The 15,375-nt window shown below is 46.2% G+C and overlaps 1 protein-coding gene across 3 annotated transcripts in view; it reads right to left on the reverse strand.

Annotated features, from left to right (window-relative positions):
* Positions 1 to 15,375, reverse strand: part of HHAT (hedgehog acyltransferase) — a 338,123-nt gene that overhangs the window by 142,531 nt on the left and 180,217 nt on the right. For all 3 annotated transcript variants that reach the window (XM_065881461.1, XM_065881452.1, XM_065881444.1), the window contains one exon: positions 7,309 to 7,344. In XM_065881461.1, the coding sequence (XP_065737533.1) occupies positions 7,309 to 7,344 (36 nt within the window). The remainder of the gene's footprint in view (positions 1 to 7,308; positions 7,345 to 15,375) is intronic.

Consider the following 15,375-nt stretch of genomic DNA (forward strand, 5'->3'; position numbering starts at 1 on the left):
AGAGGTGAAGTGGGGTAGGGGGAAGGACAAAACTAACCCCTACTACGTCCCCACTGTTTCCAGGCACGGAGCTAAGTGTTTCGCACATAGTACTAAACCTCACTACAGCCCTATGAGGGAAGAAGCCCAAATTACTGACAAAGATGCCTATCTTTCCTCCAGAAACAAAGGAAAGGGTGATGTGAGAGATGGTGAGGAGACAGACTCAACAGGATCTGGAAGCTGACGGGGCCCGGGAGCAACGGTGGTTGCAGTCACCTTCTCTTCAGCATCCCGCCTGCATCCTATGATCTGCCTCCGTGGGGCCGCTTTGGGATCCGGCTTTCTTCACGCACAAGTTCCTCGCTTTTTATTGAAAACACTTTGTTACTGGAACACCACACAGCTCATGAGCTGCTGGTTTCATATTCCACAAATCGAATGAAAGGAAGCTTTAAAAAGAAGGCTGGGAGGCTGCAGTCCCTGCAAAGGAGAGGAGTCTGCAGTGGCCAGGGACCAAGGGGACTTGGTGGCTCCAACCCAGGTGCCACATCTCTCCTCCCATTGCCACTAAGAGGGGATCAGCAGTGCCTAATCAGGGGCAGAAATGCAGAGGTCAGGCTCCCTCAGGCGGGGGCAGCTTTTTAATCAGCTCATTTACTTTTTATACCACTATTAAAAAATTATCTACGTAGACAAACAAAAGTTGACTTCCATGTTATAGTCACACAGTAACAAATTCAAAATGCTATGTAACAAATCAGGTATTTGGCCTCTGGGTTATCACCTCTGTGTGTGCTGATAAATAGATATATATTGGTTTTATCTTCCCTCCTTTTATATTTGTCTATAAAAATATACAGAGGGCTTCCCTGGTGGTGCAGTGGTTGAGAGTCCGCCTGCCGATGCAGGGGACACGGGTTCGTGCCCCGGTCCGGGAAGATCCCACATGCCGTGGAGCGGCTGGGACCGTGAGCCGTGGCCGCTGAGCCTGCGCGTCCGGAGCCTGTGCTCCGCAACGGGAGAGGCCACAACAGTGAGAGGCCGGCGTACCGCAAAAAAGAAAAAAAATATATATACATAATGGTTTCAAGTATGTATTTAAGTTGTTTCTAAGCTACTGGACTGAATACAAATGCTAATTATCTTCCTGGTTCTTACTCCCAGGACCAAATGCCCACATTCTTCCTCAACGTCTCCGCTTCCAGAGCAGCTCAGAGCCTAAACAGGTCTCAACTGTCCTGAGGAGACACAGGAAAGAGAGAGGCTTATCCCCAGCACTCTTCCTTCTCCTTCTCAGGAGGACACCTTTAGCCTGAAATGAATCTCGCTTTTGACTACTAGACTTCTTTTTTTTTTTTTTTTTTTTTTTGTGGTATGCAGGCCTCTCACTGTTGTGGCCTCTCCCGTTGCGGAGCACAGGTTCTGGACGTGCAGGCTCAGCGGTCATGGCTCACGGGCCCAGCCGCTCCGCGGCATGTGGGATCCTCCCGGACCGGGGCACGAACCCATGTCCCCTGGATCGGCAGGCGGACTCTCAACCACTGCGCCACCAGGGAAGCCCTTGACTACTAGACTTCTTAAAGATGCAAGGCGGACTCTTTTGAACATTTTGGACATCATACAATCCAAGACATATTTCAAATGACTTCTTTATCAGCACCGTTATCTATAGCAAATGTGGTGGTGATCTTCAGGGTGCTCAGAATAGAGGTGGAGAAAAACTACCCTGTGATTCATGAAGCTTCTGTTCTGCTGTGGGGCTGGTTTTATGAATGGGTCAGGTAGGTACAGGTTGTCACTAAGGGAAAGCTAAAAACCGTTGTGTTTATTTCAGAATTCAGTGAACCATTAATTCACACACCACTGAAATGTGCTGCCCTCTGACAATTCAAAGACACTCCAGACCATTGTGGGATCCCAGGATCAACCTCCAGAAGAACAAAAGACACTACAGAAGTGAGCAGCTGGCCCATTCTACCTTCTCTCTCACCAGAACAAAATCACGCTTCAAAAGGGCACAGCTGTGCTGTTTCATGGACACATCAGCATTTGTACAGGATTCAATCTGCGCTACACGGAACATTCTCTAAGCAGAATCTGTTTGCTTATGCAAAGGAATTTATCTTCTGATGAGTGTATTAACTCCCGAGAGCTTCTCAAACAGCTTTACGGCCATGCCTGAGGCTCACTGCCTTTTTCTGTTTGCCTAAGAAGTACCCATGGCATCACCGCCACACTGCACTTCTGGTCCTGACAGGATATCAAAACAGTCTCCTAAGGACAAAAGTAATGGCTCTGATGCACTCACACATGGACTTTAGAATAAAAAGGGAAAGTGATGACCTTTATTGAATACATTGCCATGAGGCTTGGGGGACCTTTGTTCCCCAACCACGGATTGAAACCAGGCCCACGGCAGTGAAAGCACCGAGACTTAACCACTGGACCACCAAGGAATTCCTGCTATTTTTTTTTAAGTTAGATTCTTATTTGAAATGGCTTAAATAGCTAAATATAAACAATACAGAAAATAAGACGGAAACACAGGTGAATACTTTCCTGTTTTTTACATGCATAAGCGTAGGAGCAATCGTTTAAAAAAAAAAAAACTGACAAATTTTATCTTTCAGACAATATGTAAGAGGGATGTCTCCAGGTTTTCTTTTAAAAGTCACGAGAGCATCCTGCATTACTTAAACCGATTCCCCAACCTGAGGAACTTAGAAGAGGGCAGGGAGGTAGGTACAAAGCAATTAGAGTATACCTTTTATAAAAGGGGTAGGGCTGGCTACAATTCTGGGTAAAATGAAATATGCCTCGGTCAGCAAGAATCAAACCGAACATCACTAGTCAATTCTACTTTCTTGCCAAAACTTAACTAAGCTAAATTTAAACAAGCCATCCTGTTATCTAAAATCAAAGAGCTGGTTTCTTCTGTAATCTCTTTTCCTAGATTGGTCACTTTTTTCCTTTTTCTTTTGTAGCATCACATTAAGAATTCCAACTAATATTCTTCTGAGACTATTTCTTAAGTGAGTTGTGATTACTGTTTCCTGAAAGTCTTCCCTTTGGTTTCTGTAAGATGCAGAAGGACTGAGCACACTGAGTTTTCCCACAGTCATCATGAAACGCCAATATCAAAAATGCTCACATTTCATTAAACGTGACAGCGCCTTCCTGCCCCATAGCTCAGTGAAGCACTCCAACAACTTAAAAGGAAACATGTCCCTCCCTGCAGTTGCCCAGGCTGAGATCACAGATAGGGCTCTTGCCTTTGTGGAAACTGATGTCATTCCAGAGAAGTCGGCATTGCTTCCATCAACGTAAAAGATGCAGCTGATTAATTTCAGGCATGCTGCAGCTTCTTTCCTTCCAAACGCTAAGCATTCAATACAGCGGGACAACCCAGAGTACATGCTAAGAGTTTACTGGAGCCAATAAATGCAGTTAACTAAAAAAAAAAAAAAAAAAAAAAGGATGCCAATTTCTCCAACATCTCCTCTTTTACAAAGGGAAATATATTTTCTTCTCCCGGCCATCACAGAACGAGAAGGGTCCCACAAGTACGACCCCACATTCTTCCAACCTCTAAGGTGCTCTCCAGCGGTATACTTCCAGGAAAGCGCCATTGCCCACTGGAGTCACTAAGTCACCATTCACTGCTTTGCTTCTTCGTTCCGCCGGCAATCGTGTGCTGCTTCTCTCCACCCAACTGAAAACACTTTCTCTAAGTCTAAAGAGCACTTAAGACCTTCTGGTGGCTAAATACAAGAGCTCCTCCAATTAAAAAGAAAAAAAAAATCCCCACTCCAACCACCTTCTCCACCAGCTGCCATGCCTTTCTTTCCTCCCTATCACAGCTTAACTTCTTAAAGGAGTTGTGGCTGCCACTCCCTCACCTCCCACTTTCATTGTGCTCACACGTTTCTTCAACCCCGCTCGCTGGCTTCTGGGGTCGACATGCAGATGAAACAGTTCTCACTAAGGTGCCCAAAGATCAATAGGGCTCAGTCTCCACCAGGCATGACCTCCCAAACTGGGAGCAGAAAGGACCCATTTTCTAAAGACAGCTGCAAACAAAGGTGTTTGCACCCCATCCTGGGATTACTAAGAGATGGACAACTGACTGCTCCCCCAACCACCTCCCTACCCCACACCCGGCCCCACCCTATCCCCAAGCTGGTAAGAGGACCGAGGAAGAGACTCCTTCAAGCCCCTAGGTTCCTGGCTTAATGGGGAGTGCTGCTGTATGTTGGGGGAGGGGATGAAGAGACTTCATCCAGAGACTGGGCATGCCTGCAAGAAGGGGAGACTTTTACTCCCACAGTGGATAACAGTGGGCACGTTGATTTGTCCCGCCCCTACCAGAGTAAAATAAAGGAAAACTACAGGAAGACAGCAGGGCAGAAAAAAGCCCCAGATCTGCTTGGTTCACAGAACAACCGATTAAGGTGACTAGTTGAGCATCTTACTAACACGCACCCTTAAGGGCCTCCTGCCAGGGCCAGGGCGTCCCAGCATCTGTTCCAGTTACATTAGAGGCAATTAACCCTTCCCTCTGCCTCCTCCACACCCAACATAGGAAACACGGCTGGAGCCCATTAGAAGGACAGGGGGGAGGGGTCCCAGAGGCAGACCACCCTCCTCCTCACTTCAAGTTGCTCAAACCACAAGGCTGGCAAGAGATGAGCTCAGGCAAAGCTTTAAATCAAACGTCTATTTTCCTCACCGTGGTATTCCCAGATGTAACCAAGGAGGTGGCACATGGTAGGCTTAATAACTTTCTGTTGAATAAATGAACAGCTTCTTCTTAACCCTCACCCTCTGTGTCGTTTCTGCCTCATTTCATTCATTTGCTCATTCAGTCACTTCTACACAAATGTTTGTTTTTTTCTTTGTTTGGTTGGGTTTTTTTGTGTTTTTTAACATCTTTATTGGAGTATAATTGCTTTTCAGTGGTGTGTTAGTTTCTGCTTTATAACAAAGTGAGTCAGCTATACATATACATATATTCCCGTATCTCCCCCCTCTTGCGTCTCCCTCCCATACTCCCTATCCCACCCCTCCAGGTGGTCACAAAGCACCGAGCTGATCTCCCTGTGCTATGCAGCTGCTTCCCACTAGCTATCTATTTTACATTTGGTAGTGTATATATATCAATGCTACTCTCTCACTTCATCCCAGCTTACCCTTCCCCCTCCCCGTGTCCTCAAGTCCATTCTCTAGTAGGTCTGTGTCTTTACTCCCATCCTGCCCCTAGGTTCTTCATGACCATTTTTTTTTTTTTTTAGATTCCATATATATGTGTTAGTATACACTAGTTGTTTTTCTGACTTACTCCACTCTGTATGACAGACTCTAGGTCCATCCACCTCACTACAAATAACTCAATTTCATTCCTTTTTATGGCTGAGTAATATTCCATTGTATATATGTGCCACATCTTCTTTATCCATTCATCTGTCAGTGGACACTTAGGTTGCTTCCATGTCCTGGCTATTGTAAATAGAGCTGCAGTGAACATTGTGGTACATGACTCTTTTTGAATTATGGTTTTCTCAGGGTATATGCCCAGTAGTGGGATTGCTGGGTCGTATGGCAGTTCTATTTTTTGTTTTTTAAGGAACCTCCATATTGTCTTCCATAGTAGCTGTATCAATTTACATTCCCATACACAAATGTTTGCTGAAGGTTGATTCCATACAGTTTAATTATGGAAAGGTGACTGAGGCGTGTTCCCTGCCCTCAAGAAAGTTACTAGAGAAAGTAAGAAAAGTACAAACTTGCAGCTACCACAGTAATTATGTGAACAGTAGCACAGGAGTAATACAAAGTACCAAAGACATTAACTCAAAAAATCCAAACAACTCCCTGAAGTACACCCAGACAGTTTTTCTTATCGGTTTAGATATAGAATTCTCATGCCTGCCTTTCCCATGACCACTGGCCCTTTAACCCTCCTAACTAAAATACATTTACCCTTGATGTGTCAAGGGTAACTGTCTACACACCGCCTTGTGTGTGTGATACCCTGGAGAAAGCCAGGATAATCCAGATTGCTTGGGTCTGGGGTAAGCCAAGGAGATTTCCAAGCACAGCCTTGCATAAAGACCTAGAGAAAGGACAAGGCTTTGCTCGGAACACCACCATATGCAATCTGTCACAGAGGAAATGCTGCTGGTTTAGGATCAAGGTAATGCCAAAGATGTACATGTCCCCTCAGACAGCATCTTAACCACAGGGAGATGGCCATGCATTGTGGAGAACTGAACTACTAAAACATCTACCCAGAAATCACATGTGATTTACAATACTGTTTATTAGTGGACTCAGAATTAATTAGCGTTTAGAGCTACATATTTGCAGAAAGTAAATCACTCTACATGATTTCTGGTTTCCTTGTGATCTTAGCTTATAGTCGCTTAGCAACCATTATTGCTCCCCACATATATTTTTGATAGGTATTTTTAATGACCATTTTCCACCATTATTAGAATAATGAATACATGCTCCGTATAATAAAAAACCTAAAAAGTACAATAAAGTTTATAACAGGAAAAATATCGTACATATTATTACCAACACTGTTAATCTTCTGGTTTATTTCCATTTAACCTCTGATTTCATAGCTATTTGGAATTAATATGCCTCATAAGCCAACGCTGGGAAAAATCACCAATATACTAGGATATAAACTGCCATCTGTGATCTCTTTCGATGATGAACAAGACTGTATCTTCATGATTGTGAAACAAGTAGTAGATTCAGTTTAAAAAGCTTAAATTCAACGGAGGGAAAATTGGTCAAGAGGGTTGTTTAATGTATGAATGCAAGCTGGCTCTCTTCACTTTTCTTTTTATAAATTTATTTATTTACTTTATTATTTATTTTTGGCAGCGTTGGGTCTTCATTGCTGCGCATGGGCTTTTTCTCGTTGCAGCAAGCAGGGGCTACCCACGGCATGTGGGATCTTCCTGGACCAGGGATTGAACCCATGTCCCCTGCATTGGCAGGCGGATTCTTAACCACTGAGCCATCAGGAAAGTCCCCTCTTCACTATTCTATTTGTCTTTCCAGTAGCCCAATAGTTGGGTAACTATCATTTCAGATACAAACCCCTTTAAAAATAAATGCCTTTGATTGTTTAAAAAGGATATTCTTGTGTGATTCTGGGAGGCACAAAAAACAGAGCTAGTGGTGTTTTCTTGTCAAATATATGGTTGCCATTATTTATCAAGATATCTCACAAGGATTTTATTTTCATCTCAGTATTCCATAATAGACACGCTATTCCAATGATACCTAAAATAAAAACGATCGGCTTACCTAACCAAGAAATCATGCAGTCCAACGTCAAAATACCTGTTGAAGGGAGACAAAGACAAGCATATCAATAGAAGATATTCACAGCAGTGGTGGACTTGACCAAAAATACATCATTCACATTTGGAACATGGTGAATATATGGATTACTCCATGACAGTGGTTCTCGAAGCATGACCCCTGGAGCAACCACAGCAGCATTCCCTGGTCAAATTCTCAGTCTCCACCCTCACACACTGATTCAGAAATCCTGGGGATGAGGCCCAGTAATTAGATTTAACAAGCCCACCAGATGATTCTGATGCAGAACCACTGCTTCATGAGAGCAAAAGTATCTTCTCTCTCTCTCTCCAGAAGCCAGAAAAGTGAACTTCACCACTTTTCCAAAAGGGGAGTCATTTTATATCACTAGTTGTCTCTGATGTTCATTTACTCAAAAATAAATGAAATTATGATTTAAAAGCATGAATCCACACTGGCCAGAGGGAAGAAGAGGGGTGGGGGAAGGTCAACTCTGTTCTTCCATCTCCTCCTGGCCATAGTCCCTGGAGCTTTCCGCAGGAGAGAACGACCCCCCCATATCCGGGTCCGCTCTAGCAGGGAAGGGAGAAGGCAGTTCCACGCACTCGCTGGTGAGCCTGCATTGTTCTTGGGCGTCACCCCAGCATCCAGAAAGCCCTGGGCGGTAGTGGACCCCTTCAGTCACAGCCTCCCTCTGACACCTCCAGACTAGCTCAGTCCATATGAGTGGGACTGCCCTGGTTGCCCTAATGAGCATGCTTGTTCCCCCTAAACCTCTGCCCGCTTAGCCGGTGTCCTTCTCTCACCTTTGGGTCTGGCCCGAGTCATGATGGTGCTGCCCACCAGGTATAATCACTACTCCTAACACCTGGATGGTGGTGGTTATGTGCCACCCACGGGACTGGCCTCCCCAGTTAGCAAGCAGCCTGGGGCAAGCTCGAGGGACTTCTGTCCCTACAGACAGTGAGCAGTGGACTCAGAAATTCCCCCTAGAGTGGGGTCCAACTGCCCAGGCAGGCCCTGACTGTCCCTAGCATCCGGGTCCACCCTAGCCCTTTCCCTGGAACATCTCAGCCTACTTGGCACCCCACCGTCCCTGACATATAGCAGGTGATTATAGGTATTAAGATTCCTTGTGGGATACCTTCAAATGACAAGGTTCTTTCATGCGCTCAAGCATCTGTTTATAGATTATAGACACAGGGTAGGTGAGAATAAAGAAACAAAGCCAAAATACGAGGTACTTCATTTATTAGAGCACTTACCTGAAATAGTTATATAATTCAGGGAAACTCAAAGTCAAGGTATTGTGCGTAAATTCCATCTACCCATAAGCCTCTGAGCAGAGCTCTAGAGGGAGATATACCTGCAGGGGTAGCTGATTTGTTTCAGCTGATTTTACATTGACCTGGATACGGTCAATTCCTATAGTCACATTTAACACAGATTTAAAAAAAGAAACAGAAATGATCCCTCCTCTCAACCAAAACCAAGGCTACATTGCTCAGCCATATAAGTAAAACCCTCATATGACAGACAGCAATTGTACGTCTGCCAGAACAGCAATATGGGCGGTAGAAGTATGTACGGATTAAAACAAAGATTGCAGTCTTTTCAATTACACCAGCAACAGACTCTGTTACAGGAATCAGAGGATGAAACAGACATGAAAGGAATCACAGAGACCCTCAGTGTAGAGGTGCGGTAGGGGAAGAAGACACTGAAGCAATAATGAAAAACCTAATAATATTCATAGAAATTGTTATTCATTTAGCACCTAGAAGGTGGCAATTACTCTGTTCAGTACTCACACACGTACCTGGTTGCCGGCGAGGTGGGTACTGGCATCCCCATTTATCGGTGAAGGAGCTAGAGGGCAGAGGCTAAGTAACTGGCACAGAGCTCACAGCTAGGAGAGGACAGAGCTGGGAGTCAAACTGAGCCCTGACAGCCACGAATTATGTGCTCCTCCCACTAAAAGTACAGGCTCTCACTGCCCCTCATTATTACTAATTGAAAATGGCTGTTGATTTTAAATCAGCGCTCCCTTTCCACCTCCACCTGACCTCTGCTTCCCCCAAAGTGGCTGCCCTGTTCCGGGCAAGCCCACCGTCTCTGCAGGCGCCACCTACCTCCTCGGGTCTTAGAGTCAGCCAGGCTCTGGAAAGTTGTGTCGATTCTCTGGGCTCCAGCTTCCCCACTGGGAAAAATGGAGACCCCTTACTCGTAGGGAGGTTATGAGAATTAAGTGAGAAAATAGAGATATGGGGCTTAGCACAGTGCTTGGTCCACCACGTGTACTCAATAAATAGTAGTCTCCTTTCCTCCAGTTTTTAAGAGTTGTTTTAATGGCAGCACCATTCCTAATAACTCAGCAGGAGAAGCAAGCCACATTAAAAAGAAGGACATATGGGGCTTCCCTGATGGCGCAGTGGTTGAGAGTCCGCTTGCCGATGCAGGGGACACGGGTTCGTGCCCCGGTCCGGGAAGATCCCACATGCCGCGGAGCGGCTGGGCCCATGAGCCACGGCTGCTGGGCCTGCACGTCTGGAGCCTGTGCTCTGCAACGGGAGAGGCCACAACAGTGAGAGGCCCCCATACCGCAAAATCAATAAATAAATAAAAAGAAGGACATAAGTTGTCTTACAATGCAGCCCAGAAAGGGAGGCCATTTAATCCAGGGCACGGGCAGGGCCTGAGCCCTGGAGAAGGCGGCAGCAGGGCTGGAACTCTGAGGGGCGAGCACCAAGCTCAGGGCATAGGCAGGCGAGCCGGAGGATCAGTGTCCCACAAAGAGCCTTGAAGCTGAGTGCAGGGGTGAGGGCTGGGGTCACGGGGAGCCTCACCCTGCCTGCCCCGCTCCTGACCAGCATCTCATACTGGCACACCAATACACACCAGTGCACACCCAGCTTCACCTGTAGCTATGGCGGCCCTAAAAGTCGGGGTCTAAATGTACAGAAGTGAGGGACTATGACACAGGTTGTGTTTCAGACTGTTTCCTCTCATACACGTGTGACTGGTGGCGGATGGAATTTGAGGCTGGGACAAGCGGAGGACTTTCAGCATCCTTGTGACAGGCAAGCTGTCAAGAGAACAGTATAAAGAAGGGGTCCCCGACCTTTTTGGCACCAAGGACCAGTTTCGTGGAAGACAATTTTCCCACGGACCGGGGGGCAGGTCGGGGGGCAGAGCGGTTCAGGCGGTAATGCGAGCGATGGGGAGCGATGGGGAGTGGCTGGCGAAGCTTCGCTCGCTCCCCAGCCGCTCACCTCCCGCTGTGCAGCCAGGCTCCTAACAGGCCGTGGGCTGCTACTGGCCCGAGGCCCAGGGATTGGGGACCCCTGCTATAAAGGGTTAATAATTACCTGGAAACAAGTAGAATGGAGATGGTCAAGTTGAGGGTGGGATGGGGATTTGCATCAGAAAACATGACAGGAAAAATGTAAGAGGACAAAAACAGAACTATTTCATAGGTAAACATATCTTACTCCTTTACGGCATTAATTCATCCGGTATTCATTCATTCGATAGATATTCCATCTGGGCCTTCTATGGGCCAGGCATTGGTCTAGCCCTGAGGATGCAGTGGAGGGTAACATAACAAGGCACCTACTTCTCATGGCACTGACATTCTAGGTGGAAGAGGTAAACAACAAATAAGCACTTATATACAGAAGATAACGTCAGAGGGCAGAGAATGCACACACAGTGACAGCACAGAGGGACAGGCCATACAGGCACTCCGGGAAGGCCTCTCTGAGGTGGTGACATTTGGGTTGAGATCTGTATGGTCAGAAAGAGCCAGCTATGCAAAGATCAGAGGATCTAGTGTTCCAGGCAGCAGGACATCCAGAGAAAGGGTCCAGGTTGGGAAGGAATGGGGCAGGTGAGAGATGGAGAAAGAAGGCCAGCATGACTGGAGAATGGTGAGCGAGGGGAGACGGGGACAGCAGAGGTTGGGAGAGGGGGGCAGGGACCAGATCTTAAAGGACTGTGCATGCATGATAAGGAGTTTGGGTTTTAATTTAACATTGATAGGAACAGAGGAGTGGTATTTTTTCCTTTATTTAAATTTCATTCTTCCAGAGGTAGAGCTGTGGTATGCTTTGGTTTGCATATTAAAAAGAACACTCTGGGTGTCCTGAAGAGAATGGATGGTAAGAGAAGCAGGAGGGCAGGGAGACCACTTAAACAGCCATTGCAGTCCAGGTGAGAGATGATGGGGGCTCAGCCCCCAGATGGAAATACTGGAAACGAGAGAGGAGAGACAGGGACGGATTCCAACAGGATTTTGTGTAGAGTCAAAAAGACTTGTTGACAGACTCATGCAGGGTGGAGCAAGTAAAGGAAAGGGAAACATAACCTGCAAAATAGGTGTGAGTGCCTCTTATCACTCAATTTCAAACCAAGCAGCCTCAAAGTCTGGGCTTCTTAGGGAATTACCACCTCAATAATGCTTGGTGACCCACATGCAGATTAAGGGAATGAGAATGGCCTGGTGATTAGTTACACTTAAAAATGGCCCACCTGTTGGGAGAGCTATAAGTCATAGCAATATTTTTTTCTTTTTTTTTGTTGTATTAATTTATTGTGGCGAAGTATACATCACATAAAATTTACCATTTTAACCATTTTTAAGTGTATAGTTCAGTGGCATTAAGTACATTCACATTGTTGTAAAACTATTACCATCATCCATCTCCAGAACTTCATCTTCCTCAAGTGACACCCTGGGTTTCCTCTATACAATGGAGAAGCTGATTTGGGCTCCTTCCAAAGGGTTTGGGGTGGGGTCTCACCTGTGGGGCTTTGTCTTTAATTTCAAAACACAAGCAAACCAGTGAACTCTAGAAATATGTTCTCCTTGGTTTTCCTGGATAGATGGAAAAGGTGCCTTAAGGGAGCTAGAGTAGGAAGAGAATACTATTTTTGTTTTTAGATTTGTATGCCAGGCACTGCTAGGCAATCTGTGTATTCTTTCTTTTAATCCTCACAACCACCCTGCAAAATAGGCCCCTGTTTCATAAAGCTGCATGGCCTTATCCCCAGCCACCTAGCTGGCAAACTCCTGAGTCAAGACCTAGCTCAGAGCACCAGATGCCAAAGTCTGTGTTTTTCCCTTCATGCATTCAGCTACTGATTCATTTAACAAATATTTACCTTGTGCCTACAATGTGCCAGGTGGTGGGGATTCAGTAATGCATGGCACATAAGCCCCCTGCTTCAAGGAGAGCAGAGCCTAGTAAAGAGGTGGGAAAGTCAATAATAATTCAATACAGTGCGATCGATATCAAACACTGTCTCCCTCGGTGAATTGCAAACTCCTTAAGGGCAAGAACCAAAGGCAGTCACCAAGTAGATTCTCAGTAAGTATCTATTGGGTGAATCTGAGACAGGTTGGGACCTGGGACCCGGGACTCTTTGCTGCAATGCTTGTACCTGGACAAACGTCTCCCTGGGCAACAGAATACAAAGAAACTATAAGGGACTAAAAATAAATGCATGTGTGCACACAGCTGGGGCAAATTATGAACAAGATATAAAAAGGCCAAAACCCAACTGCCACTTCTGAGGTGCCTGGAGCAAAAGCAGGGCACTGCGCACCATCCCCTCCCCCCCCCACACTCACAGAGCACCACAAGGGGATGGACAGGTCACCCAAGCCACTCCTCCAGCCCAACCCACCGGTCGGCCCCAACCCTAACCCCATTTAAGGGACCAGCTGGCTCCTCTTCAGGAGCGAGCAAGGGAACCTGTTACCTGTTTTCGCCCCCTGTGCTGCAGCAGGAGTCCCAACAAAGCCTTGCCTGAATTTCTCGTCTGGCCTCTTATCAGTTTCTATTGATTAAAGAGTCCAAGAACCCAGATGGGTAACAAGTCAACGTGTGACTGATGTGCTGTCATAAGGCACCAACGCCCCTGCCTGCTCTGGCACTTAGATGCTCAAAAGTAATCATTTAACACATCCATTACTATATGTAAATACATAAAATTAACACCCACAGATAGAAATGGGGCTTCTCTCCTGAAATAACATACCTACCAAACCATAGCACCATTATTCTGATCACCTTTTAAGAAAGTAATCTCTCACGGCTACCAGCTCACAGTAAACCAAGATACCCTTATGAGGAGACATAAGCAGCAGCGGTCCTGTACATATTATTCCTGGTTCCTTAAGGAAAATAAAGATGGGAAATCTTCTGTGTGCATATGTGACATGGACATTTTTGTTGTCTGAACATCACCTGATAGCAGCAACAGCTTGACAGAGGAGAGGGAAATTTGGAACAAGCTGCAGTAACCTAACAAGGCTGTGAATTTCCCATCACAAGACGAGTTCAAGCATGGGTTAAAAGGGTGTTTAGAGGAGACTGAACCATCAGATAGAAAACCGGAAGGGATGAACTTAAAGCTGCCACCTAGCCTCAGGCTTCCGACTTCCTGTTTCAGTCACTTTCAGGAAGCATCTCTAAGTACGAAGCCTCACTTCCATAGCAGTAGCTCGTGTCTGATAACCATGAGCAAATCAGTAGACTGTGCCTGGGCTAATGCTTCCACTGCAACCCTGATGGTTTAGTTATTACGATTCTGACTGCTGTTCCTGTTGGGGCCTCACGGTGCATCAAAATTAGGTTCGTACCACCTGCCAGGGTGGTGTGCACTTACATTTACTCACAGAGCACAGAGAACCCCCTCTGAGAAAAGGAAGGGTCAGGCCAACACAGCATGCCCATGGCAGAACTCAGACCAGAGCCCGCAGTTAGATCCAGGATCTGTTCTGCTCTGCCAGGCTGCCTGCCTTTTGGGGTCCTGGTCCTCTCTCCCAGGCTGATCTTGGCTGGTTGGGAGCTGGAGTTTAACAACAACAACAAAAAAGCAATGAACTGTGGCCAGAAGCTGCAAATGTCATATAATCAGTGAGGTATGGTTTAGAACAGTGGTCCCCAACCTTTTTGGCACCAGGGACCGGTTTCGTGGCAGACAATTTTTCCACGGACCGGGGATGTGGTGGGGGATGGTTTGGGGATGATTCAAACGCATTACATTTGCTGTGCACTTTATTTCTATTGTTATTACCTTGTAATATATGATGAAATAATTACACAACTCACCATAATGCAGACTCAGTGGCAGCCCTGAGCTTGTTGTCACTTGCCACTCACTGATAGGGTTTTGATATGAGTCTGCAAGCAGTTGATTTATTATGGTCTCTGTGCAGTCAGACCCCTCTGCTAATGATAGTCTGTATTTGCAGCCGTTCCCCAGTGCTAGCATCACCGCCTCAGCTCCCCCTCAGATCATCAGGCATTAGATTCTCATAAGGAACCTAGATCCCTCGCACGCACAGTTCACAGTAGGGTTCACGCTCCTATGAGAATCTAATGCCGCCGCTGATCTGACAGGAGGCGGAGCTCAGGCGGTGATGTGAGTGATGGGGTGCGGCTGGAAATACAGATGAAGCTTCGCTCACTTGCCCGCTGCTCACCTCCTGCCGTGAGACCCAGTTCCTAACAGGCACTGGTCCTGGCCTGGGGGTTGAGGACCCCTGGTTTAGAACCACTGTTGTTATGGCCACTTAGCATGACACATGTGGGGCAGTATTTGGTGAGGTACCATATTCAGATCTCAATCCTTGCCTCGCCTTCTTCAATGTACAATCCTCACAGTTTTTCATCTCCAGACCTGTTTATCCCACGAGTGGGCTGCCAAAGTTTAGCTCTCACATTCCTACCTGGGAAGTCTGAAGACTGACTTAGAGGGCTGGAGGTCAAAACGAAATCAAATCACTAGGAGAATAAAGTTTACACCCAGACTCAAGAAACCCTGATTAGTTCTGGTTGGGCTACCTAACTTAATTTCAAAGAGTGAAAAAGACCTTAAAGTTTACCGGCTCTAACCTCCTCACTTGGCAGATTAGGAAAGAAAGGATAAGGAAGATGAAATAATTTGAAACACAATGAGCAGCAGAGCTGAGGCTTAACAGCCCAGGTCCCCTAGACCCCAGTTCTAATTTATTCAAAGTGTCACAATAGCGCCCTCCTC

This window comes from Phocoena phocoena, chromosome 1 (assembly GCF_963924675.1).
Source record: "Phocoena phocoena chromosome 1, mPhoPho1.1, whole genome shotgun sequence".
In the NCBI taxonomy this organism is placed as follows: domain Eukaryota; kingdom Metazoa; phylum Chordata; class Mammalia; order Artiodactyla; family Phocoenidae; genus Phocoena; species Phocoena phocoena.